At 44.7% G+C, this 27,678-nt stretch overlaps 1 protein-coding gene across 1 annotated transcript in view; it reads left to right on the top strand.

Annotated features, from left to right (window-relative positions):
• ANO3 (anoctamin 3) overlaps positions 1-27,678 on the top strand; it is a 1,942,403-nt gene that overhangs the window by 1,091,388 nt on the left and 823,337 nt on the right. Inside the window, exon 9 of the mRNA XM_085643623.1 lies at positions 26,700-26,755. Coding sequence (XP_085499749.1) covers positions 26,700-26,755 — 56 coding nt within the window. The remainder of the gene's footprint in view (positions 1-26,699; positions 26,756-27,678) is intronic.

The raw sequence follows: 27,678 nt of genomic DNA on the forward strand, positions 1-27,678 counted from the left end.
ACTGAGCTTTTCAGTAGTTCATAGCACTCTCTCGTCATTTGAGCTGTCTTCGGTAATGTGCTGGTTGTACTTCAGAATACCACCTGTGAACAATATTTTGTTGTTACTCTTAATTTAGATAAACATTATCCAGTTTGGTGTAGGGCCCTCAATGAGGTATGGTTTGAGTAGCTTTCCATGACTGCTTAATTTCAGTTATTTATGGATCGTGCTATGGAATCATAGTGGCACTATTTCTGTTTCTATTAATTTCTTACTATTTTAATCCTACACAAATGTTTTGTTATCAAGGATAAACATAACTTATCTTTTGCAACAATTATTCACTGACTTATTGGAGCTTTTTATATCAGATGCCGCATCCAGCACCCAAATTGATATAATAAACTGCACAAAGCATTTAGCCACTCAATAATCTCTGGGCACAAGACCTGACTTGTGTGAATGCGACCACTTCATGTTCCACTCCACCAGTTCTGCTGAACGTGTCCCTAAGTCATGCCCCATGATGTCTGCACACAGGCCCTCGTCTACATCCAGGCCCAGCATCAGCCTCAGTTTCTCCTAGCCCTAGGCATATGTATGCTGATAATGTGCAGAAGGTCCTTCACCATCCTCTGCACCTCCCTACCCAATGGTTATTGCCTATGGGCAGGGAAATGAGGGTGAAGGACATGACCACGACATGTACCTTGCCCTACACTATTGGACCCAGAGCTCATAGCTTTTGGCTATGTACCTTTGGCTCCTGGTACATATTCTTTGCCAGCCCTTATACTACAGGCCCGCTGTGCATTTTCTCTGGTTATGCACAGCAGACTCGGGTGCATGATCAGACCTGCAGACAGGCCATGCATCAGCTATTGCTCCATTGACACAGCTGTGCCTTCTGGGGTCAAGGTCTGGCATGTGGCCAGGCCATGCACCTAACCCTTCACTCCCAAGCCCATTGCCTGTTTCATATTGTCTATGCATAGTAGGTTCTAGCCTATTTCCCTTTGTCCTCAATGTCACTGACTGCGTGCCTGTCTAGTTGTGCTGTCTCATTTATTTTATATGAATCCCACACCTTGCAATACATGCTCCCGCACTAGATGTGAGTCACACTTCTTCGAGCTTAGTCTGTCCTTTGGCCACCATGAAAAAATCAGAAAACCTGGTTATTTTCACAACAAATAAATCGTCATTTTCAATTGCCAGTGTGATCCGCTTATTACCCGGACACCCTAGAAGGGTACTAATGCACTCTACAAGAATATTATTTCACTCGTTTATATGTAACCAAATCAATCAAATAGCTCTCCTGATAGCTGATAGCGTTGATGTCTTTGGATGCATTAACAAGGACTCAGATGATAATAGCCCTACCCTATAAATGGGAAGCAGGCAGCAATTCATCCGATGAATCTGCTTGTGGTGATCAGCACAAAAGGGTGCTATTTCTAATAAGAAAATATATGTAACTGCTAATTCTGTAGACTTCCTTCAAACAGTAGCACACCTGATTACTAAGGGTGGGCGAAGCTGGCGTGGTGCCTCTACGCAAAGTTCCACGCACCTTCCCAAATTAATTACAATGTTTAAAAAAAGGCACTCCTCCTCGCCATGGCCGCTCTCCTTCCTCGTCCTCGCCGTACTTCTTCGCAGATAACCCCTATGTTGTACGTCTTGTGCATCATTTAAGCAATCACTCTGAAGACAGAGAAAAACCAGCATCTAACATTTGATCTTGGTCAGAGAGGATGTGGCATAACATCCAGAGCTGACAACTGGAGTACTGGGTTCGAGTCTCGGCTTTCCATGTGCTTATATAAAAAATGCTGATCATACACAAAATAAAATAATGGCGAAACCCAAACAACTGCTGATTGAAAACAAAATAGCGAACGGACACAGAATGGCAAAATCCAAATGCTGATATATAGGTTCATTAGCACTATGGCAATTATTGCTGAATCGCTGTCAGGTAAACTTGCACAGGAAGAAAAGCTGACATGTCAAAACATGGCCAGAAACAAAAAAACCTACATGCAGAAAAGGGCAAGACTACAAGTAATAGGGCCATGGTCCATGGAAGGGTCGACACAAATAAAGGAGGGACATATAACAAACACAGACCACAGGAAGCAAGCCTTTGCGAAGGACTCACAAAGTAACAAATTAAAAGTGATGGGCGGGCTGTAAGCCCATAGAGTAGATACAGAATGCCAAGAAGAGACCACTCATACGCCACCTATGTGAGACGTAAAAAGCAGCCTGCATCTACTCGATCAGAAACATACAAATGACAGAAACTTCTGCTGTACAACCTTTCCAGCATGCAACGTAAGAGGCCACCTAACTATTCAACCAGCAAACAACAGATTATTTACATCTGTGCAGAACTGTCTAAAGTTTCTTCATCCACACCTTGTAATCATTCTACCCCTGTTAATCAGGAGAAAAATAAGAAAGAAAAATAACTCCCTAAAGCTACCTCTTTCTGTGCACAGCTTCAAAACAAGACTACAAATAAACCATAGAACTGTTCTGGCTTGCTGTCCTAGTTAGCTGCTAATAACAAACACACATGTCTCTGCTTCTATTCATCTACACCTGCAGTCACTCACAGAGCAACCTCCCTCTCCTGCACACACGATCCCAACTCCAAGAACAATCCCAGCCCTCCAGTGTTCCACCCCATCATCATTATTTGTATAATAAGAAAATTAGGATTTAAATATTTTCAAAAATTACCCAAAAAATGAGACGTTATGAAGCAATATTTTGAATTTGACTGATGTCCTTTATTTCTGATGTGACATGATGTCCTAACCTACTTTTGACTGTTCCAAAACACAATGAAGAGGTAGGTATTGCAAACTTACTATACCAAATATCAATGGAATGTAAGTTCAAGATTACAGAACTGCCAACCTTTAACAAACTATTTTATTTTTAATCTGGCCAACCCACTGGAGATGCAAGAGCGGCTGAACAGACTTACATGCCCAAGGCTTCCTAAAAAGCTTCGGATTATGCCCGCAGCCCTATTTGCTTCCAGCCCATCTCAGCAATATATAGATTATGTATTTTAAAATGGAATTAAATTTTACTTTTTTGGAGAAAACCGCCTATTGGTGTTCCTCTTTTGTGCAAAAGCAATACTTCACAGCCTCATTGTAATTAATACCTAATTCAAAACAATTTTTCGTTAACTCTACGCTGTTTAAATATTACTTTAAGAAATCTATAATAAACCAGTTCAAATACTTGTCCCAAAACTGTACAAATTTCACAAGGTTTTACAACCTTCACAAAATATAAAAAAGTAACAACCCTGTCTGAACCTTCAATTCTGGTAATGATTGAGCAATCACAAAAGATCTTTGGGGCATATCAGCAAGGACCTGTGCTAATTATCGCAAATCGCGCTCAGCGCGATTTGCATTATCGTCACCTATCGCTGGAGTACATCGCCGTTTCAGCAGCGTGTTATCACCGCTTTGCACAATGGAGATGTACATTCCTGCGATAGACGGCGATATCCGGCATCTGCGCAGGAAAAACTGCGATAATGGCAGTGCGCTACGGTAATCCTAGCTAATAGGGGAGTGTGGATTTAACATGTCAATCCACCTCCCATTGTTAGCATAGGTCTGGAGCAGGTGTTAATTTCCGGCAATAATCGCGGGCAGCGCAGCTTTTGTTGTCGCTTGACCCGCGTTGTTAATAGGGCGATGTTGTGGTGGCGAGGGATTTCATTCAGGATTGGGTGAGGTACGCCCACTTTGCATGTCATTAGTGATGATTATCGCTGACATGCAAAGCGAGAAGGACACAGGCGCTATTGCCAGTAAGCTGTCGCTAACTGCTGTTAGCGACAGCTTGGTAATTGGGCGATAATAATATCGCCGCTTTAGCGGCGGAAAGTGCCGCTAAGGCGGCGATATTGCCCTTGCTAATATGCCCCTTTATTTGTTAACCTGCAGTCCCAGACCACTGTCCCTGAACTTGTGTTAACGCTACCAATCTCCTCTTTAGTTTGTAGAAAAATTACATCCAACCTCCACATTTGAAGAGAACATCAAACCTAGCTACATCATCTACAAAGCCACCACAACTGACACCCGTGCCTGTCTGGCTGACATGCTCACAATTTCTCGTGGCTCTTAGCACTCTTACACACACAATTGATGGACGGATTGCAGACCAAATCAAAACATTCACTCCCAGTCAAGAGATCTGGGTACTCTTACAGCCAAGATGCTGTTACACTGAAAACAAATGCAAAAGATAGAAAAAGCACGGCAACAGGCCTGCTTCATCTATGCACCCAGAATCTGGAACATCTCTTTATCTTACATACAGGATTGCCCTAAAGGAGAGAAACACAAATTTAGGATAGGCATTGGTGAAACTTTTTGACAACCAAGTATCCCATAAAACAAGTTTAGTGCTTTTTCTCTTGAACCGCAAGAATACATTACTGCGAGATCACTACATTGACAAGGATCTAATTTTTAGGTGTTGGCTTAGAAGTGATACTGACCAACCAAAGTTACCTCTGAAGGCAATGTGCTGTAGAATATCTCATGCCATGCACAGAAACATTTACCATACTTCCTTCATTTAAGGTCAATATTTTAACCTTTCCATCATATACCGTGGAACATTTTCCTTTCCTAAAGCCTGTTCAATTGCAAATTGATACAGCTGATGCTCCACGACTGCATTGTTTTAGAAGGTTTGACATGCTTTCAACTGGCTCTTTACTCTTACAGGCCGAGGGGACTGGTTTTGTGAAGAGCTTGACAGACTGAGAAGACAATCTGTGCAGATCTATGAAGTTGCAGCACTGACTTTGTTGGGTAGTTGCAGAATAGAGTTTAGATGATGGAGCAAAATAGCAACTGGAGAGCAATATGACCGGCATGGGAGGGCTCCCTAAACAGAGCTTTGCTTCTTTTTGGGCTACCAAAAAATCACTCTGCCAACAACTCCTTAAACTAGCAGACAGTCTCAATGGTAATTCAGTGTAGGAGCAGCACTTTGTGTAGGATCCTGGCAGACTGGCACGTTTATGGGATACATGTAAAAAGTAGTAATCTGCCTGGCCGGTCTCTTGAGCCAGGACACAATGAGCTCCCTCTAGCACACAGGAGCAAAGCTAAGAATCCACAGGGCTATTGCTGATACGGCCTCTTCACCGGCAGGTTAGACAGTGGCGATTCTTAACTCAAACAGGGGCATCTCAAGTAAGCACATTCAACAGAAGGACCTCCTTGAAATCAGACGGGGATGATAGATACCTGGCTTACAGACACCTATCTAGAAACATGCAGCTGTATCCAATTCAAGGCCTCACATTTAGGGCATCATTACGATGCCGGTCAGACAGGCATCCGACTGGCATCGTTTCAGAAACGGAACGCCCGAAAAGGAGTCGGAGGTCCCGCTTCCCCAATAATGAAGCAAACCCCTTCACGGCGGTAGGAGTGTATCTTTCCTATAGTGGCTTGTACATGGGCGCACAGCACAACCCGCAGTAGGAAATATGCCCTTTTTAAACATCCCTGCACCATGTGGTGCCTGGCGCACAATGCAGGGATGCTTAGGGGTTCATCACAGGTGCCCCTCCAAACCCCATAGCGGAGGCCCAGGGAGCATGGAGGACCTGCTAGGAGCCCCCAAAGTCCCTTTCCATCTGTATTTCTAGACTGCCATAGACAAGCAGACGGATAGGGACTTTGCAATTCCTGTGGCGGTGCCTGAGCAGGTACCGCCCTTATGGTAGAGAACACATTCTGACCTCAGGGTCAACGGGCTCCTTGAGCCTGTCGGAACAGCAACAGTCATTCCCTACGCCTGCTGCCTCTGACCCCTGCATCGCAATGCGGCTGTCGGACTGCAGGGGCAGATGTCGGTCGGACCTCAACCGATGGCTGGTCGGTTGTGGTCCGACCGGCTTTGGAAGGACTCCCTAAATTTGAAGGGAATCCAGTTAGTACAAGCAAACGCGTTGCTTTGTTCTAGGGTGTCAGAAATGTCGGTGAGGCAACTTTTCTAATCAGCCTTCCTTCCTATGGGCCATCGGTGATAGACGGTTGGTTCAGTTTGGCCGAGGTCTGACATAGGTTATTGTTGAGTATTACTAAACACAGTATTTCATAAAATACAGTCACCCCTAATTCCAGTGATGGCATGCATCCACCTGCAAATGTACATCGCTTACTTACACAGTAAACCCTTAAGAATGTGTGTGACTTGTAATAGACAGCACTGCAGGGACACGTTTCCTTTTCCTTGCACTGTTGTGAAATACTTCATCGATGTAAACCACCTTCCAACTTACACAGTGCAGTCGCTTTGTGGCAGTAGCAGCATGAGATAGCCAGCTGCTCACCAGAACAGCGGTGGAGAATAAGGGAAGTCCCGCCCGTAGTGCAAAAAGAAGCGGGCATCTTGAAAATGTGGTTGAACTTGCAACCTACAAGTTCTGTTATGAAGAATGGAACTTTTCTGCGACAAGTATGTTGAACGTGTAATGGTGAAACCTGCTTTTAAAAGTATGTGCAAAGATCTGAAGAGATGTGACCATTGTCTCTTCTTTTAAAATACATATCTGCTCCTGATTAGGTTCAAATTGACCAGAAGCGACCTTTATTGTAAGTGCATCCAATGCCAGACATAAAAGCAACTTCCATTACCCAATCCAATTTTTATTTCAATGACCTCTACACGTTCGTTTCTGATTTCCATCAAAAGATTGGCCATTCTCCAAGATCTTCTGTGCAGGAAGTGTGAATGTGTTTACGAATGACATGTAGGTGAGTGCCTTATAGCGGTAGGAACACATGAATCACCAGTTAGAGTACACCTGCCAATCACGCCGAGCTCATCAGTTATCGCGTTGGTCAGTCAACCATGTATTTTATGAAACTATAACTGAAGGAATCATTCGGCTCAGGTTGTCACCACCTCACAGCGATCAGGTCAGAGATTGACAGTGCTTTGTGGATAAGACTTGCCCTCAAAGTACGCCTCAATTGTGCTTAGTTCAGGATTGTTTCATTCTAGAAAAAGTGGGGAAAAGAGCAATGATTTAACATAGGCATCGGGAGGAGTGTGGGAATGGAACTGAGGCACTGTGAAAACAGAGTCGCATGATGAATAGGGGCTGCGTGCACCAGCACCGTTCTCGGTGACTTCTGGGATGAGCAGTTTTCTCGTATCACTAATGTGGTGACTCAAAAATTAAACAACTTCACACCGCGGGTGCAACTAGCTCTCCATAAGAATAGTTGCATATTATTTTGTGTATGTGGGGTCCTCAGCCTGCATTTAAAATTACAACTCAGTGGGCATTGGTTAAGTGTAAACTAACAAGCGGGCACCGTGCTTAAGAAAGGCATGCGGCTACCATGCTAAAATATGAAGCGTGGCAGCCATGTAGCTGGCGTCATGTTCATCAAAGTAAACATGGCGCAAAGCTCCTGAAGCTGCAGGCATGCTGACGCCTTATCAGGGTAAACACTACCACCATGCCAGTAACCAGAGCCCTCCTGGCTGCAGTAGATACGGTGCCGCGCTGGGGCAGAAACAATATAACAGGATCGAGTAAAATTGAAAAAGAGTTCCTGAAAAACAACGCATCAATAGGAAGGTGTAAATATACAAGAAGTTAGGTGCTGCTCCATGGGAGGATACAAATGACAACAAGGCCTGGTAAAGAAGAAGGATTAACCACTAGCGAGGAAGTGTTTTTGAAGGGCAATCGAAGTTAGGAATAAAATGGCAACTGGCGGACTCTAAGCCCACAGAGTGAATACAGCGTGTCTCAAAAAGGTAGCACATGCGCTGCCTAGGCTTGACCTAAAAATGGGAGGACTAGAGGAGGGGTTGTGGCCATAGATAGTGGGTGACTTTACAAAGCTAATAGCCATACAAATGATTTCTGGAGTAGACTATTTAAAATTATTGAGGGGTTAGCATATACACTCCTCTCCACATAACACTTCACTTTGTAACTTGGGTGCGGACATGACTAAGGAATGAAGTACGCAAAATTTCCATTGTTGCACATGGAAAAAATATTTAGAGGGACCACTGCTGTGGTTTGCACTTAATACAATACTGTTAAAATTGGTTTCATTCAGTTGGCTTATTTAACTTTCGTGTAAGGGCATGATAGATGACACAGAAAGTTCACTAATGACATGAATTTGTGTGTTCTATGTGTACTGGAGTGTGCATGTAGGTCATCCACATATATGAAAGATATTTATGGCTGCCAGGAGCACCGCGGGGCTGCAGTTTATAAGCACTCCAGTGACACATTAAAAGAACAGGTGTCTGGGCCATTAGGCAAAAAACTGGAATATAGCACTTTACTACTACATGATGTATTACATCGCGTGCTGTTACAACCTGGTCGTTACAACGACCGTGTTGTTAGTACATGATGCATTTACATCACAAGTCCTTACAACAACTTCCACTAGGGGGCGTGCTGGACTTAGGAATAGTATTATTTATTTCCGATACATCAGCGCCCCCTAGTGGAAGTCATTATAAAGACTTGCGATGTAACTGCATCAAGTACTACAACGACCGCGTTGTAAAGGTATCGCAGTGTAATAACTGCATTGTAAAGATTGTTTCCCCTCAATAACATTACACATTACTTATTCTTTGCTTTCTACCCTATGACCACTTTTGCTTCAGTTCCTGTTTGCCCTACAATAAACAATCCCACTCTATACCTCTTGACCTAAATCCAATATAGCAGAATGCTTCTCCGTCTGTGCAGAACTTGTGCATCCATCCGCAGATATAGTCATTGTCAAGAAATGCCTTTTTGCAGGATCACCCAACTTTTACCCCCAGTGTTTGCTAGATTTAGTGGTGGTTTACTGACTCTGAGCACAGAGGCGCTGATGTTCAGTGCCCATTGTATTTGTTCTGACACCAGAATTATAATTGCAATTGGCTAATACTTGATTTGCATATTTAACATACCTATAAGTCCCAGGTATATGGTACTGTGTGTACTCATGGCCTGTAGCCTTTAATGGACTGCACACTGATTACGTCACCACTACAGTGTCAAAGTTAAAACATAAAACTAGAACTGCCAATTCTGACCTGGCAAAATAAACCTCTTGCCAAGCATAGACCTTCCTTTTTAATATCTATAAGTCATCCCTAAGGAATCCTGTAAGTACAAATAGAGCAGGGTGAATTGTATTTAAAAAGTAGAACATATGTACTAATGTTTTACATATCCTGGCATTTTAAAACTTATTTTTCACTGTGCCAAGGCTAGCTCTGTCATTCATTGAAAAGCACTGGGTTACACACAAAATCATGTGTTGCTTCAGTTTGTTTAGGAATAGCTGGACTCCTGATTCAAGGACTCAAGTTAATAGAAATTTAAAATCCTATTTATATTAAAGGAAAGTGCCACATTTAGATTGTATTTTCCTACCTATAACCTCTAGTAGCCCTTTCTGAGATAATCTTCAACTGTCATCTACTGGGAGGTGTAAATTTCTCTCAAGTAAGGGAACAAAAGGGCCAAGTTAGGAGGAGGTGGCACCTCCTCCTGATAGGATGTCCTGGGGAGGTGTGGCCACCAACTGTACGAGATTCAAAGAACAACCGCTGTCACAGGCAGATGTGGTTTCCACCTACGGCTGCCCCTGTCATTGTCTAAGTAGTCAGAGTTGCACCAAACCCAGTGGGGGCAAAACCTGTAACAGAGCTGTAGGAGATGAGAAGAAAGATTCTGCCATTTTGGATTTTGTCAGAGCAGAGCCATGTGGGACAGCTTAGGGCCACACCCCCAAAATGTTGGTTTGGGTTGACCTTTTGAACCTTTACCTTAGTGGTTAGGCAGTCACCCCCACCCACGAGGTAGTGCCAGGCATAAAAGTGGCACACTTGGCTACCTTCCTCAAAACACTGTTGGGCCTGTGGAAAACAGAAGAAGATCTGCACCTGCTGAACTGAAGGACTGAAACTCAGAAGACGGACTGAGCCTGCTGTTTTACCCGTGGAGAGAATTCCAAGGGCTGGACCTACTCCCACTTGAACCCACGAGAGAAAGTAAAGCTCAGCTGACCAGTTCGGACTGGATTTGCCCTAGACCTTGACTGTGGCTTCTGGGAGAATGAGTCGAAACTCACCAATTAGTGTCAAAGGGTCCTGGACCCTTGGCTGGTGGCTGGGTGTACTATCTCCTCAAGATTGTGAAAGTGGACATTTAGAAACGTTTTGAGAACTTTTTTTATAATTGAAACAAGCAACCATGGGACCACCACCGAACCGAAGCTGCCATTGTTGCATCACCAGTCAGATTCCTTTTACTGAGGGAGCAAAGAAGGGCCCTACCCAGGTGTCAACTAACATTTACTTGTGACAGGGTAGGACTTTGTAAAGTTAATCAGGTTCCTAGGAACAGCCCAGATTTCATCCTGCCAATGGAACAGATATACCTCCCAACACTCAAGGCTTTTGTTCTGCTTTGGAACTAGTTTACACACACTACCTAGGTGGCAGTTGACAGCTCATGCAAATGGGTCCACAGAGGCATTAGGCAATAAAAAGGTAACTTTCTAATAGTACATTCTCCTTAATAGTCTCTACAAATTCCATTCTACTAATACGTTGGGTTTGAAATAACTATTAGGCAAAGTCTTTCAATTGTATTTAAAGATGTTTCCTAACTGAAATTAGCATTATTAAATAGAATAATTTAATCCTACCCTATTGAGCAGTTAGCCTTGCTATAGTGAAAATAGTTTTCTTTTGGGGCTTTTTTCATGTAAGGACATGTGCAACTTTAAATTTCTACATGTCCTACTTTCAAATACCATGCACTGTTCCGTAGACCTTATATGGCTTACATAGGGGAAACTAATAAATATTTCAAAGGAAGGATTTAATTTGCCTGGTGAATTAGTTTTAAAACTACTACAGCCAGGCTACAACTACGAGCCTGCAATCATGTTTATATTGTTACTGTAGCCCACAAGTGATATTTATCTTACAGACCATGGATTCTCTTACTATCATATACTAGAGATTTTTAGGTAAATTGAGTGTGCCAATTAGGAGTACACCAATCTTGGCATGTTTTAGGGCTTAGGGAGGGTGTACTGGGGCCTGTTTAGCAGAGTCTCAGTGCACACATCAAAAGGATAGCAGGAAGTTTGATGGCGAGTACGACATTTCTGATTTTAATAAACACTCAAATGCTTCAGTATTGGACCTTGTAATACCAGAACACTTTGACCTCCAAAAAGAAGGCAATATTAAAAGGTACAACTTTGACCAAGGAATGCCTCTTGGCTTATCACACTTATGCTGCATCGTGGTGGGCCTGAAATTGCACCTCTGCCACCGCCTGCTGAGGGCAACAAAGAAGACAGCCCTTGCCACATGCATCGAAACCTGTGCCAACAACAGCAAGGAACTTTTCAACATCGTGAAGGAATTCTCCAACCCGGCTGCCAGCAAGAACAGCATAACACCCTCACAAGAGCTGTGCAACAACCTCACCAACTTTGTCCATGGCAGGATAGCAACCATACACAGAAACTTCAAACACCAACCTACACCAACAGACTTCCTTGACAGATAAGCCCCCCACTGCAACGGACACGAACCACAGACTGATCACCTGGAACCACCCCTCCACTCAGGACACCACCTCCATCATGAAATGTATCCATTAATGAGCTTCCACAGACCCATGCCCGCACCACATCTTCCCCTTCAAAAACAAAAGGATCAATCAGGAACTCTTCACCCTCCTTATCACCTTGATTACCACTGCTACATTTCACAATGTCTGGATCTGCACCGAAGTCAGACCACTACTTAATAAACCCTCGGCCAAAAGACTGCCAACCATTCCCCTTGCTCCCATCCTCAGCCGAGGTACTGGAAATAAATATCAACAAGCAACTCACGACACACCTGAAGCAGAACCAGCTACTCGACGTCTCCCAATCTGGCCTCCACAGCATTCACAGCACGAGACCGCCCTGACATCCAAACCCTCCTTGACAGAGGAGAAACAGCAGATCTGATCCTCTTTGACCTCTCTGCACCCTTCAGCATCGTATCCCACCAGATGCTGATTGAATGACTCCACCACTTTGGCATCCACGGAGATGCACTCAGATGGATCACCTCCTTCCTCCTCACCAGAAGAACACAGAAGGTCCGCCTACCACCCTTCACCTTCGAACCCAAGGATATCATCTGTGGTTTCCCCCAGGGCTTATCCTCCAGTTTCATGCTCTTCAACACATATATGACCCTATTGGCCAACATCGTCAGATCTCACCATCTCAACATAATATCCTATGCACACAACACCAAATTCATCCTCTTACTCACCGATGACCTTACCACGAACAGGTCCAACTTTTACAGATGCATGACAAGCATCACCGACTGGATGAAGAACAACTGCCTGAAGCTGAAAATGGACAAGACAGGCGTACTGATCTTCTGCAACAACAGCAACCCATGGAGTTACTCCTGGGGTATATCAGACATGGGACCTACACCCACACCCACCGACCACACCAGAAACCTTAGAATCATTACTGATAACAAGCTCACTATAACATCACCTAGCAACATCGTCTCCTCTGCCTGCTTCTTCAGTCTGTACATACTACATAAGATCTTCAAGGGGCTACCACTGGACACTAGATGCACCATGACACAGGCCTTCATAACCAGCAGACTTGACTATGACAATGCTCTCTACATAGGAATTGCCAAACCCCTCCTACAGGACTTCATGCCTTTGAGAACACGGCAGGCAGACTCATCCTCTACCTCCCCCGATAAACCCACAACACACTCCACCTTAGGCAACTCCAATGGCTCCCCAAACAGAAGAGATGCCAATTCAAGCGCAAAAGGGTTTACACAACCAAGAACTCTGCTACATTAGCCACCACCGGAACTTCCACCAACCGTCAAGACGTTTATGCTCCAACCCCATATCACTTGCCCACACACCACGCATCTACCGAAGCAGAAGTGCAGGACTCTCCTTCTTCTGCATTGCAGAACAAACCTGAAACAGCCTTCCCATGCAGCTCTGGACCTTCACCTCATATTCCAGAATTCCAAAGGGCCCAAGAGACCTGGCTGTTTGAATGAGTCTTACGGGACCTGCAAGTGCCTGGATTGCCTATCAGGTGATTAGCAGCACCAAATACAACCTGATTGATTGATTGATTGATTGCTTTGGGAACGCCGGTTCCTGTTCGCATCTAATTACCTACAAGAACCCACTCAGGTCGCCAGGATCTTTTTACTTGCAGAATAGCGTAGAGGGAAGAAGCACAATTATCAAATCGTATTTACCACAAATTGACATCACAGGAAAGAAGACTCATAATCTGGGAGGTTGACCTTTTATTATCAGCAAAAACATCTGAATATATAGGCACCTCAGTACCAAGCACAAAAGATATATGGGGACTAATACAAATGCCAGTCTACGAAGTATCCGCATACGACTAAAGATAAACAGGATTACAGCTTCCAAAAGCATCAAGTACCCTATGGCAATGGTGATATCAAAGTTTACAGTCATGAATCAAATCATTTCTATCCCTACTCTATTCTAAGGTGACATCCCTACTCAACATTCCCTTCCAGGTGAGGATCGCATAAAAGGTGTCAGCAGTGAAACTTCCTAAGAAGTCTTCACATATGAGAGCTCGATCTATAATGCTCCTTTCAGTCCCACTCCTAAGTCTCGTCTCTCTAACCCACGGGGCTCTGTCCCTAATACAAAACCCCAAAAAACAGTACACACCCTTCAGCACACCCCTCCAGACAGCTTCTTCCTCCAGTAGATTTCCATTTGGATCCTTTCATCTTCCCTTCCACGAATTCGACCTTGGGTCCCAGACCTTCTCTGTACCAGGAGTTGCAACTTTACATTCCAATCCACTCCCTTCATGTCTACTCCTTCTGTCTCCATTCCATTTGAACAAAGACTCTTTCTAACTAACGAGCTACATGGCCTTGTACCTGCAGCCAAATGCTGAACAGAAAAAACCCCTAACATCATGAGGTTTCACAATTCACTGCAAATTTAAGCTTGGCTAAAATCCTGTCGTTCTAATAAAACATGGCTAAAATAAACGAAGGCCTTCACTTTACATATATGGTTAGGCCTCAAACTAAACACAGTGCAATTACCAATTCTAATTATTCATCATATACTTAAGAGAACCACCTTCTTTATTCCTCTTAACATGACTAAATGTCTCTTAATGCATGGCATTTTATACTAAGCATTACACGTATACCAATGCATTTCAGAGTAACTGATGGCCTTTCTCTTCTCTCGAGGCCTGTTTACATTTCTACTTCTCTATTTCAAATGAATACATTTCCATTATTCTTGAGTAATATGCTCAGTTATATGCGGGTGCTGACTAACAATGAATATGGTGCACCCCTATAATTTTCGCATCAGTATCGCTCTATCAGTTCCCCCCTTTGATGACAACTTGTCATCACCTAAATCCATCTATACAGAGGTGGTAACCATCCCATGGTGTCGGAAACCCTCCATTCTCTTCAGGTCCTGATATTGATTATCTTGCATATGCGCCATTCGTCTTTCATATCCCCTGAGAATCCTCTCAGCTCTGTTTCCTCGGTACCACTTGTACGCTCTCACAAGTCCCCACAAACAGATCACACAAACCACCACAATCAGAATTGGTTTCAACACATATCCAAGAATTCCCTTTCCGAAATCTGCAAACCAGCTTCCCACATGTCCAAATCCTTTCCCAATCTTTTCCCACACATTCTCTTCTGCCAAAACTGCAGCTTCTTCATGGAGTGTGGTAATGTTGACTATATATTTCCTCAGCTCTTTGCTGTTGTCTGGAATATACGTGCAACATTCTTGAACCTTCAATAACTTGCAGACTCCGCCCTCTTTTGCCAACAATACGTCTAATGCAAGACGATTTTGTAAAACCATTGTCCTGATCGATAACATCTCTCCATCCACCAGCAACAATGACTTCGCTGTGTTCATTGACAACTCATCAACCACAGTTGCTAACTTTCGTATTTTCACATCATTTAAAATCACACCCAGACCGGGTATGATTGCTCCAAAGATATCACCAATCACAGCTCCCGCACTTGCATCCCTCCTTACTCTAGAGTGGTGTCCTGTCTCTAGCAGAGTCAAATCCTCAGCATGGTATATCTTCGGGAAAATAACAGCCAAATAACAAGTTCCGTACCACTGCTCAGGCAATCTCACGTATGCATTCCTTCCACACACATAATACACCGTCGGGATGACCTGTATCTGACCCTGCAAAAAGTTCTTAGCTGAATCTTCTATAGTAAAGGTATGAGCACATGTGCTGTGTCCAACCCAGATTTTGTCCTTATCCGACTGAGGACGAGCAACACACAGATTTTCTCTCTGTACTTGATCTAGCGCTATGGGTCCATAACTTCCCCTTGACTTATGCAGCTTTTCTTCTTCTGTCCAATCAGTTGACTTCTTTCCCCCATCCTTATCTTGGGTTAATTTTCTATATCTGTCTTCAACTTGACCAATAAATTTCTTTTCAGTGTCTGACACTGAACATGTCAAATTATTTCTATGAGCATAAGCAGTATCCAAACTTTGAGTCGGTATGAAATAAGTCTGAAGCCTTTCATGTGACTTATAATAATCATACTTATTCAAATGCTTAAACGCTGGTACATCAGGAAGTACTGTGTCATAATTTGAGAAATAGTACTCAAACTGTTTCCTTTCGTAAAACAGACTAAGCAATAGACTGCAAGAAATCCCATAAGTCAAAGGAAGGTGATGGTATCTAATACCCTCATCTACAGAAGCAGGCAACTGCATGCACACATAGCAATCTTTCGCATCCATCGCATCAACGTACTCATACAACAATTTCGCATATGCATTGAGCTTGAAATCACCTTTCGACAAATCCATGTGTAACATTCGACTCTCTTCTAGCATCATAGCCCTTTTATCTCCTGAAATATCCTTCTTGGTACTGGGAGTGACAGGTGCAGGTGTCCCGAGCATTTTCCCCTCTTCCCTGTGGGCCACTGCATACGAAGTGATGACTACTGCAAAAATAACAGCTATGACTACTCCTAAAATTGTACCTATCACTGTCTTTGCCCTACGGTGTGTATTTCTAGGCCCTGCCATTTTTCCCCCACGCTCAGAATCCAGTTCAATAACAATGGGCGAGAGTCTCTTCCTCATTCAGGCTTGTATCTCAAGGCAACAATTATCCCCTGTAGCTAATTTTTCTCTTCTTAATGTCCAGTTCTCTACTTTCTTTCGGATCACCAAAGGCTCCCTTCTTTTTGCTCTTTTTCGACAAAATTCCTCTCTAATCCAGAATAACTGCAGGTCCCAACAGTTCTAGGACTCCTTGCAATATTTCAAGTTTGAGAGTTTTCAGTTCTTGGGGAGCAGGTACAACAGCAAAGTTCGGGAAAGCCAATGTATCTAAAATCAGACCACGAATGTTACTCAGGAGCGGCGGATCTGGAATATGGAGAGTCAGTACTCCATCGATCTCCAATCCTGGGATCTTCAGCAACACTTCTGCTCTCAGAGTTGGTGGACCGCTGACAAGAGTAATCGACCTCAGCCTCCCCGTACTCATCGGTCCTAGCATTCGTTGCTACGTACGTCCACTCAGGTGAGGCGTACCTGTGACACGGCACTCTGGCTCTCCTTGACCTTCTCGGAGCTTCAGGATCTTGTTCTTCCTCGCTCTGTTCTGACTCGGTCACCTCCGATACCGGGGCAAGATCTCTTCTCGGTGTCCCTCTCGAATTTGCCCGTCTCAGACTCACAGGCCAAATTCTTTCTGCTTCTGAGACACCCCTGCTCTCCCTTCCGATACCCTGTGCACTATCTTCTTCTCCGGGAGTATTTGGCTCCACTCCGCCAAATGCACCTTCTTCCGCTTCCGGTTCTGATTCTGAGTTTCTCCCACTCTCGCTTACAGCTTGTTCCAGTGCACAACCAGCTGCGTCAGCCACCCTTACAGCTTGACTTGCCCTCTCAGATGGCCCTGCCACCTCAGCTGGGTTTTCGTTCACAAGAGGGGCTGTATCTTCCAAGGGTGCTGGAACTCTACGGGTATGGGAGGCATGCACCCAGTTCGGTAGTCCCCCACACTTCACTGCCGTATTCGTGACCAGAATGATCTGGTACGGCCCTCTCCAGCGAACATCCAAGAACCTCTTCCTCACGTGTTTCCGTACTAGCACCCAGTCCCCTGGGCACAGGTCGTGGCACAAATCACTTGCGGCTGGAACAGCTACCGCCTGCACCTGCTGGGACACAGAATGAACCACGTCAGCCAGGCCTTTACAGTAGTCGAGAATTACATCATCAGTGATATTTATCAATGCTGACGCAGGTATTGCTGGCACACGCATCGGTCTCCCCATCAATATTTCGTGGGGTGATAATCCAGTCCTCCTATCAGGCACACTTCGGAGACTCATCAGTACCAAAGGTAAGGCATCTGGCCACTTCAGAGGAGTTGAGGAGCACACTTTTGCCATTCTGGCCTTCAATGTCCCATTAACTTGCTCAACTATCCCAGAAGCCTCTGGGCGATAACTGCAATGTAACCTTTGATCTATGTTCAGGGCGGCACAAAGCAACTGTATTAGTTCGCTGTGGAAATGCATTCCTCTGTCCGATTCCAAAGAGGTCGGGAACCCGAACCTCGGGATGAGCTCCCTCAACAGTAATTTAGCTACAGTTAGTGTATCACACCTGCGTGTTGGATAGTCTTTGGCATCTCAATGAAATCTAACTGCATCCTGTTGAAAGGGCCACCCGACCTCCCTATGTGACTCATTGTCACAGCTGTCCTCTTTCCTACATTAATTTGTTGACAGGTGACACATCTCTGACATACGGCTTCAGCTGCTGCCCGAAACTTCGTATTGTGCCATGTTTGACGAAACACTCGCACCATCGCATCCCTGCCGAGATGCACAGCACCATGTATCAATCTTGCCATCGGATTCAACAGACATTCCGGTAACACCGCTCTTCCATCACTCGAAACCCAAACATCTACATCCCCCTTCTCCCATCCAGCTTGCACCCAACTATCCCGTTCCTGGTCAGGCACCTCATCTTGCAATTGTTTTAACTCTTCCCATGTGTCGGCCATCGCCAACATCACACTGAGGTCAGTGGTTTCTTCATTTCCCCTTATGTGTCGTTCTGTAAAGTCACACCCCTGTTCTGCACAAAATCTAGCCACTTCATCTGCATAGTTATTCCCAAGAGACACAAAATCATTTCCCTTCGTATGAGCAGAACATTTCACAACTGCAATTTCGTCTGGGCCTTGCAACGCTTCCAACAGTTGTCTCACATATTCGCCATTTCTAATGGGTGACCCAGATGATGTCATGAAACCCCTCTGGGACCATAACTGTCCGAAGTCGTGAACGACACCAAACCCGTACTGGCTGTCCGTATAAATCGTTATACGGATCTGGTTAGCGGCCAAACAGGCACGAGACAAAGCAATGAGCTCAGCCACCTGTGCGGAGTATACTCCTTCTAAACAAGCGGCTTCGACCACTCCGGTGATGGTACAGACAGCAAAGGCTGCTCTCAACTGACCCGTATTGTCTATTAAACATGAACCATCTACAAAGAATATTTCATCTGGTTCTGAAAGTGGTTCATCCACAATATCAGGTCTGGGTTTGGTGCACAATTCGGTCACATCGAGGCAGTCATGATCCTCACAATCTTCATCATCTATATTTGGAATCGGCAACAATGTGGCAGGATTTAAAACAGAACACCTCTTCAACGTTACGTTCTCAGCAGCTAAGATAACTTGTTCATAACGTGTCAACCTATTATTCGTGAGGTGCTGTGTCTTAGTCCTGGTCATCAACAGTTCAACAGAATGTGGCACATGCACAGTAAGCGGATGACCCATTACAATGCTCTCACATCTCTCGATACTGACACCTGTTGCAGCAACGGATCTGAGACATCCGGGCAACGCAGAGGCTACTGGATCTAGTGTAGCCGAAAAGTAGGCAACTGGTCTACGGACATTCCCATGGACTTGAGTTAACACTGCCAATGCGCAACCTTCTCTTTCGCAGCAAAACAATGCGAATGCCTTTTTATAATCCGGCATTCCCAAAACTGGCGCACAGCATAAGGCTGCTCTTAATTTCAGAAATGACTTTAAACAGTCATCATCCCATGGTACCGGATCACTCACATCCTTTCGCGTCAGCTGCTGTAAGGGCTTCGCTTCAAATGAGAAGTTCGGGGATCCATTGGCGACAGTAGCCAACCATTCCCAAGAACATTCGAACTGCCCTCTGAGTGGTAGGGACTGGCATTTTCAAAATCGCATCTATGCGATCTGGCGATATCTTTCTTTTGCCTTTCTCAATTCGATGACCCAAATACTGTACTTCACTCAGACAGTACTGCAATTTATTTGGAGACACCTTGTGCCCATTTTCTCCTAGGAAATTCAACAGTGCTACTGTATCAATCCTGCAGGCGTCCTCAGTTTTTGACGCCACTAGCAAATCATCAATGTACTGGACGAGAACAGACTCCTGGGGAAGCACCAAACCTTCAAGGTTCTTTTCCAAAATTTGATTGAAAATAGACAGGCTCTCAGTGTACCCCTGTGGGATACGACACCATGCTAACACACGATTCTCTAGCTTAAACGCAAAAAGAAATTGGCTCTCCTCATGCAGAGGAATCGAGAAAAAGGCTTGACACAGGTCAATCACGGTGAACCATTCCGCATCACATGGGATTTGGAACAGGATCACTGATGGATTCGGTACCACAGGACAACACAGGGTTACTATCTCATTAATCATTCGCAAGTCTTGCACAATCCTGAATTTCCCGCTCGGTTTCTGCAGTCCCATTATGGGTGAGTTACATGGACTACCCCTGATTTCTCTCAAAATTCCTTGCCTAAGCATGGACTCAATTACGGGTCTGATCCCTTCCATAGTTTCCGGTGACAATTTATACTGGGGAGTTCTCGGGTACTCTACATTCGTTTTGACTCTTATTTTCACTGGATCTACGCCTTTAACTAGTCCGATCTCTTCCCCACTGAGGTCCCATACATCAACTGACACAGACTCCCACAGATCTAAAGGGAGTTCCTCCACTGTGAGTGCAGGATACATTTCCACGCACCAACGCTGATTCGCAACCTTAAAGGTCGCATCATCATCTCTTGTCTGTACTTCCACTCCAGTTGGGGTGCAGTAGATGGTACAATTAAGCTTACACAATAGGTCTCTTCCCAACAAGCAGACTGGACTAGAATCGCACACCACGAACTGGTGTCTGTCACTGAAGTTCCCAATCCTAATCGGTATTGGTTCCGTCAGCGGGCTAGTCAATTGCTTGTTCGCTACCCCAACAACTTGGATTGTCTGGCCAGAAAGGGGCAGATACGGGATTACTGCCGATCTTACAGTCGATCTTGTAGCCCCCGTATCAACCAAAAAGGTTGTAGGGTGGCCATCTATCTCGGCTTCCACAAAGGGTCCCCTCTGATCTACTTCTAGGACCGCTCTAAGCGCACAATCATCATCTCCTCCCCAGCAAGATCTTGTTGCTGGATCAGAATCATCTTTCCCATTCACTTCGAATAGGGGCATCTGTACATAGGTCCGAGCTCCCTGCTGCATATTCTGTATCCTAGGCGGTCGGGGAACCTGTACCTGCGGAACATTCGCCCCCCCTTTTGTCATTCTAGGTTGCGTCACTACAGGGAGTGTGGGACATGGGTCAACTCTTCTTCCTGCTGTATTTGATTTAACGGATTAAAAGGACACTCGCGTCTCCAGTGTCCAATCTGATGGCAAAGGTGACAAGCTGTAGTCTTTTTCAACACTGCCACATCTATTCCGGTCTTAGGATCTACTCCTCTCGGCCTCGCCTGTCCTTGAGCATTCTGTGCTCCTCCTTGATAATTTCCCTGCCTCCTTCCCGAAGTTCCTCCGGTAGACTGTCCCTGAACTGCGGTTTGCATCTGTACCAATAGCAGATTGTCTTTCAATTTCTTATGCTTAGACTCAATCTCATCACTGCAATATCTAGCATATCGAAGAATCTCATCCACTGGCTTATTCTGCCAACAAATCAGATGTTGCTGTATCATTAGACTAACCTCTGGCCTCAACCCCAACACAAACTTGGACACAAACTGTCCCATGTCTTTTGTATCCAACGCCTCCAAACCACTGTACTGTTTAAAAGCCTGCAAAAGCCTCTCGTAAAATTCATGCACTGTCTCCTTAGGCTCTTGTACAGTCCGGTCTATCTTCACCCAATCAGTGTCTTGAGGTGAGACCTTCGATTTCAACCAAGTGATTACCTGTTCGAACTTTTTCATCACTATCGGCGACGGGCCATGTGTCATCAAATCCCTGTCGGGCTCTGAGGCTGGCCATTCAATCGCAACCTTACATGCCGACCACAGATCCCCCGGGATCACGATGTCAAACAAAGTATTCAAATCAATCCACAATACCTTCGAGATTTTAACAAAGCGATCAACTTGCTTATACCACTCCACCGGCTTTTCCCTTAGCCGAGGAAAATCATTTGTGAAGGCAGCTAAGTCCCCTCTACTCCAGGGTACATGTACGTACCCTCCATTCTGTACCTCCCTTAAAGGGAAACTCCCTATTGTCGTTGTGCCTCCACCCGGGGGTGGCGTCTCTCCCACTACTCCTCTAGAACTTTTCTTCTTAGACCATCTCTCGTCCCACTTATCGAGCATGAGCCATGCCCGCATTGCTATAATCAAATCCTTGACATGTGTTCTCAATCCCATGAGCCTCTTGTCTTCTAATTCCTGATCACTATACTGTAGCCGGTGATCACCTTGCAACGCTTTAGTTTTTGACAAATCCACCCCATGTCTTTTTGCCAGCTCTGACAGTTTCTCGTGAGCTGTGCGTGCTTTACGAGTCACATCTTTTGCTAAAAAGAGTAACTCATCTTGTTAGTAGGTTAGAATTCTTTCTAGGGGTAGATTTCCACCTATTATCTCATCCAACTCTGCCTTTAGCCTTACGACATCCAACATTTTCCCTCTCAATGCCCCCCTCAGAACTTCTCGGCAAACCGTACCATCCCTGTCATCATATTCACATTCTCTTTCTCGTGGCCTACCCTCTCCTGATCTGCCCATGGGAACAGAGCGATTTACGTTCGTCCCTCGATCTCTCTCTGCGTCTAAAACACCTTGACTTTGTATTCTCACCGGTGGCGTCCACATTCTCACATCTGATCTTGACTCCACTAAAGACCTCGGTCTAGTAGGTCTCGATTCTCCCTGTCCTCCTGAGGAGTCAGCTGTAGCTGGCATCGGCGTACTCCATTCTATAGGCTTCGGAGTCCGCTCCATTCTCCTCACTGAGTCCCTTTCCTCTACTCCATTTCTCGCCCTGTCCTCTGACTGCTCTAAACTCCCTGCCGTTTCGGGCTCTAGCTCATACATCGACTCAATAGGTCCGATGATAACTGGTATTTTCAACGCATCTGGTAACCTCACTCCTCTCTCCACCTCCGAGCTGCCCACCGACTTATACCTGATATTGTCAGTTCCCATAGAGATCTTTCCTTCTACTCTTACTTCGGTTCGGGGTACTGCTCCCCTACTCTCCTCTTCCCTTGTCTCATTGCATTCTGAGGCATCCGGATTATATGGAGATGGTCTCTCGTATAACAACCTTTCCACCAGGCTATCATCCGTGTCACTGTCTTCCTCCCCGTCTACTGTCTTTTCCTTTGATTTTCCTGTCGTCTCCAATAAGGGATATAATTTATGTCCCTCTATTGCCTGCATTCTCCATCTTTTCTCCGCTGCATCCCATCTAGCGTCTTGAAACGCTTGAACCGACCTTTTCACCCTTTCCTGATTTCTGCCTCTCTCTTTATCATGTGCTGCTCTAATCCACGCATGTAGCGCTTCAAATTGAGTGGGCCTCGGCATAGGTCGTAAAGCTGCCATCACAGTTTTCAGCTGATACAATACTGCTAATCTGAATGAACCATACCGTGGGAACGCGAACTCTCCTTCTCCTTGAGTCATTTTATGCCAATTCTCAAGCCAAACTATGGTATGCAACCCTACATTTCTTGCCATGTAGTGTGCTGGCGTGTCCTCCGGAGGGGCCTCCGCACCCTCTCGATTAACCACATGTTCATCCCCTCGACACAATTCTCGGAAAACTTTAAAACATTTCATAATGGCCAAATGCTAAACGCACACAACTCTGTTTACGTCCTGGTATCTGTCCGCCAATGACAGCGCGAACTACACCAACCAACCTATCGCAGCGCGACACCTTCTGACATCACTGTTCCTCCACTCGCAGCAGTTCCCCTCCTGCACTCTGCTCGTCTCAACCTTGCATTCGCCCCATTCACACTCTGAAATAACCGTTTGATCCCAAACAAGTTACTCCTCTGGCTGTCCGTCCACAGCCTCTGACTGTCCGTCCACAGTCTCTCGAAATTGTCGACCTCGGTTGGTTACTGTCTGTCCCTGCCGGGCAGACAGATCGCCTCTGATAGGTTTCAAATGCTCAATTCCACATACAACAACCCACGACCAGCGTCAGGTTGCCACACACTCATACATTTGCTCCCCCTATCTCGGTCCAGGTGATCGATGGTACCTCACGATCAATGGTCAACAAGATCTACCAGGGGTGTCTTCTACACCCTCTTGCTTAGGCTTCTCATCACCTAAGACTTTCCCGGGCTGCGCGCGCTCACAGCCTGATCTCACAATCACACAACATTCACGCCAACTCCGCAAAACATCTCACGCAATACACCACCGCAGGCTACCACACCGTATCCTGTTCATACTCACTCTTCGAGCTTCTGCTTGCTGCCGCACTGCTACTCGCCATCTACGTCCGTCCTCCAGATCGTCTGCCATTCGCCCTGCGATGATTCAACCTCACTTATCGTTAATGGGCCTCAAGGGTCACTTATCCTAATCTCAATCTTCCCTCGCTATCATAAAGAAACCATCCTCGTTTGCTACCAACTGGGAACGCCGGTTCTTGTTCGCATCTAATTACCTACAAGAACCCACTCAGGTTGCCAGGATCTTTTTACTTGCAGAATAGCGTAGAGGGAAGAAGCACAATTATCAAATCGTATTTACCACAAATTGACATCACAGGAAAGAAGACTCATAATCTGGGAGGTTGACCTTTTATTATCAGCAAAAACATCTGAATATATAGGCACCTCAGTACCAAGCACAAAAGATATATGGGGACTAATACAAATGCCAGTCTACGAAGTATCCGCATACGACTAAAGATAAACAGGATTACAGCTTCCAAAAGCATCAAGTACCCTATGGCAATGGTGATATCAAAGTTTACAGTCATGAATCAAATCATTTCTATCCCTACTCTATTCTAAGGTGACATCCCTACTCAACATTCCCTTCCAGGTGAGGATCGCATAAAAGGTGTCAGCAGTGAAACTTCCTAAGAAGTCTTCACCATATGAGAGCTCGATCTATAATGCTCCTTTCAGTCCCTCTCCTAAGTCTCGTCTCTCTAACCCACGGGGCTCTGTCCCTAATACAAAACCCCAAAAAACAGTAGACGCCCTTCAGCACACCCCTCCAGACAGCTTCTTCCTCCGGTAGATTTCCATTTGGATCCTTTCATCTTCCCTTCCACAAATTCGACCTTGGGTCCCAGACCTTCTCTGTACCAGGAGTTGCAACTTTACATTCCAATCCACTCCCTTCGTGTCTACTCCTTCTGTCTCCATTCCATTTGAACAAAGACTCTTTCTAACTAACGAGCTACATGGCCTTGTACCTGCAGCCAAATGCTGGACAGAAAAAACCCCTAACATCATGAGGTTTCACAATTCACTGCAAATTTAAGCTTGGCTAAAATCCTGTCGTTCTAATAAAACATGGCTAAAATAAACGAAGGCCTTCACTTTACATATATGGTTAGGCCTCAAACTAAACACAGTGCAATTACCAATTCTAATTATTCATCATATACTTAAGAGAACCACCTTCTTTATTCCTCTTAACATGACTAAATGTCTCTTAATGCATGACATTTTATACTAAGCATTACACGTATACCAATGCATTTCAGAGTAACTGATGGCCTTTCTCTTCTCTCGAGGCCTGTTTACATTTCTACTTCTCTATTTCAAATGAATACATTTCCATTATTCTTGAGTAATATGCTCAGTTATATGCGGGTGCTGACTAACAATGAATATGGTGCACCCCTATAATTTTCGCATCAGTATCGCTCTATCAGCTTGATTGATTGAATATGAATCACAGTCAAGCACAAACTACAACTTTATATTGGCTTTTTACTTTTCCTACTTCGTTTTTCTCTTCAAACTTAAAAAATTCATACATTTGGCTTCTTTCTCCCAATTGTAATCATTTGTGTCTTTTTTGCTTAAAATATTTTCCTTAATTAGTTTGTGAATCTTATTGTGTTGTTTTCTTGACCTTAAAATTGATAGTACTTCTTGAAATTAACAATCAATTATCTGGGGAATTGCATGGGGCATCTGCCACTGCTACCAGGAACGGAGCAGGGCTTCACCCAGAGTGTTGTGCTGAGACATGACTCGGGTGGGCTCACTAAGTTGGTTAGAGCCACCACCTTCTCAATGACCAACTTTCGAACACCCATAGCAAAACAAAACAACCCATCTGTGCCCACAGAACATGATAACTCGAATTTTCAGTTGTGGGCAGCAGCAATTTATGCATCGTGTACAGGGTGATGAGGGACAGATTAACAGAGGCAGGCATTGAAGCACAGATACAAAACACAACATACTAGCAGCAGCACAATCTAACACATGGGTTAACATAAAGAGTGAGAGCCAGCTGATGTGGAGTCTTCAGGGTGGCGATGGATGGCACCACAGATTTTTAATAAAAATACAGTCCACAATGGCCAATGCATCATGTGTGTGATGTACAGGGGTCGTCAAAGTATGCACATTGCACTAGATGATGATGGAGACTTGAAGGAGACGGAAGACACATTGTAAGAAAAAATATCCATAACTACAGACACACTATGGCATACCTGGAAACTACAATTGAAAACAAGGGATCTGCAGACAAGGTGGCAGTAAGGGAAATAGACTGTAGCAGGAGGAGCCTGCAAGCAGCGTTTGGAAGCAGAAGTCAGGCTTGGAATCAAGGATGTGTGACACCAGCACTCACAGGGACCAGTGCACGCTGTGGCTACACAAGCAAAACCATAAAATCATAAAATCATTATTATGATCGTTTATAACCACGGTAATAAATGCAGTATACGTCTGCTCAAACTTCTGAAGGAGCAGGGGATGCTGGAGAGAGGGACGCTCAGTAGGAGAAGCCTTTTAGAAGAGGTTTGCTTCCAGGTCTTCCTGATTGGAAAGGTGGGCTTAGATTCCGAAGAGCGAGACACGTCATTGTCTTTCCGTTTCTTCGTTTGTGGTGTGCACTGCCAATTTCTGTATATTAGTTGACAAATCCCGTAAACATCTATGTAAAATGACATGTTTTCTCTCGAAATAGGTGTGTCGAGATTGCTTGGTAATGGAACATATGAAGCAGCCTTTCCACCTCACGAGGTAAATATATCTAATAAATATTTTCTCTGCTGGCACCTTGCAGTCAAATGTATGGTCTTGTACGTTTTGTACCTTTTTATCACTTCCGAAAAAAGTGTACTTTAACCACGTGTTTACCTCTTTTCTAATGGATGATGCAGTGACTTGTGACTGTCATGTAAAATGAAGTCTAAAAATGTAAATCACTTCTTAGATCACATTATATTGGTGACCTCATTGGCATTCCTATTAAATCAATTTCTAGTGTTTTTCTTGATTGCGTTGCATTGCTGCATAGTTTTGATAATATGCTGTAATATCCTTTCTTATGCTCGCTTTAGTCATGCTCTCTATTGTCCTTTATTTGGTGTGACAAACATCAGCATTTGAACCTGAAGGGCCCATTTCACAAACAGTGAGAAACCCACTGTAACCCTGTACCCTGTGTGCTGTGAAGCACTCTGATGCTTTCGGGCCATGTCCACAATATCTAAAATAGCACAAATAAATAAATACAATAAAATAAACTGCATGTTCTGATAAGCAGATGTAAATGTTTGTGATTCACAGTAACATAGATCACCTCACATCAAGGCTGCTTGAGGCTGGAACAGACCCGCCCGCCTCTTCACTTCCAGGACACCGTCCTCCCCACACACACGCATTTAGTCACACTCAGGGTCAACACCCTGGCAGGATGCTTCCATTACCACCACGACCAGTATTTCCTCTCACACACAGCTGGCCAGGCCGTGCAAGCGTGAAGACCAGTGGTGCCCACCAGTGTGGCAAGCACTGCCGCACTGAGACCCTGGTGTGCTGTGGTGGTGTGCTCGCTCGTGCTGGTTCCACACTTGTCAAACCAGGTTGCCAGATGCCCACAACAAGTGAATGCACCGCAGTGTGGGCAGTGTTCAGTGGATTCTTCACAACCAGGAAACCAT

Source organism: Triturus cristatus, chromosome 3_1 (genome assembly GCF_964204655.1).
Source record: "Triturus cristatus chromosome 3_1, aTriCri1.1, whole genome shotgun sequence".
Classification (NCBI taxonomy): Eukaryota; Metazoa; Chordata; class Amphibia; order Caudata; family Salamandridae; genus Triturus; species Triturus cristatus.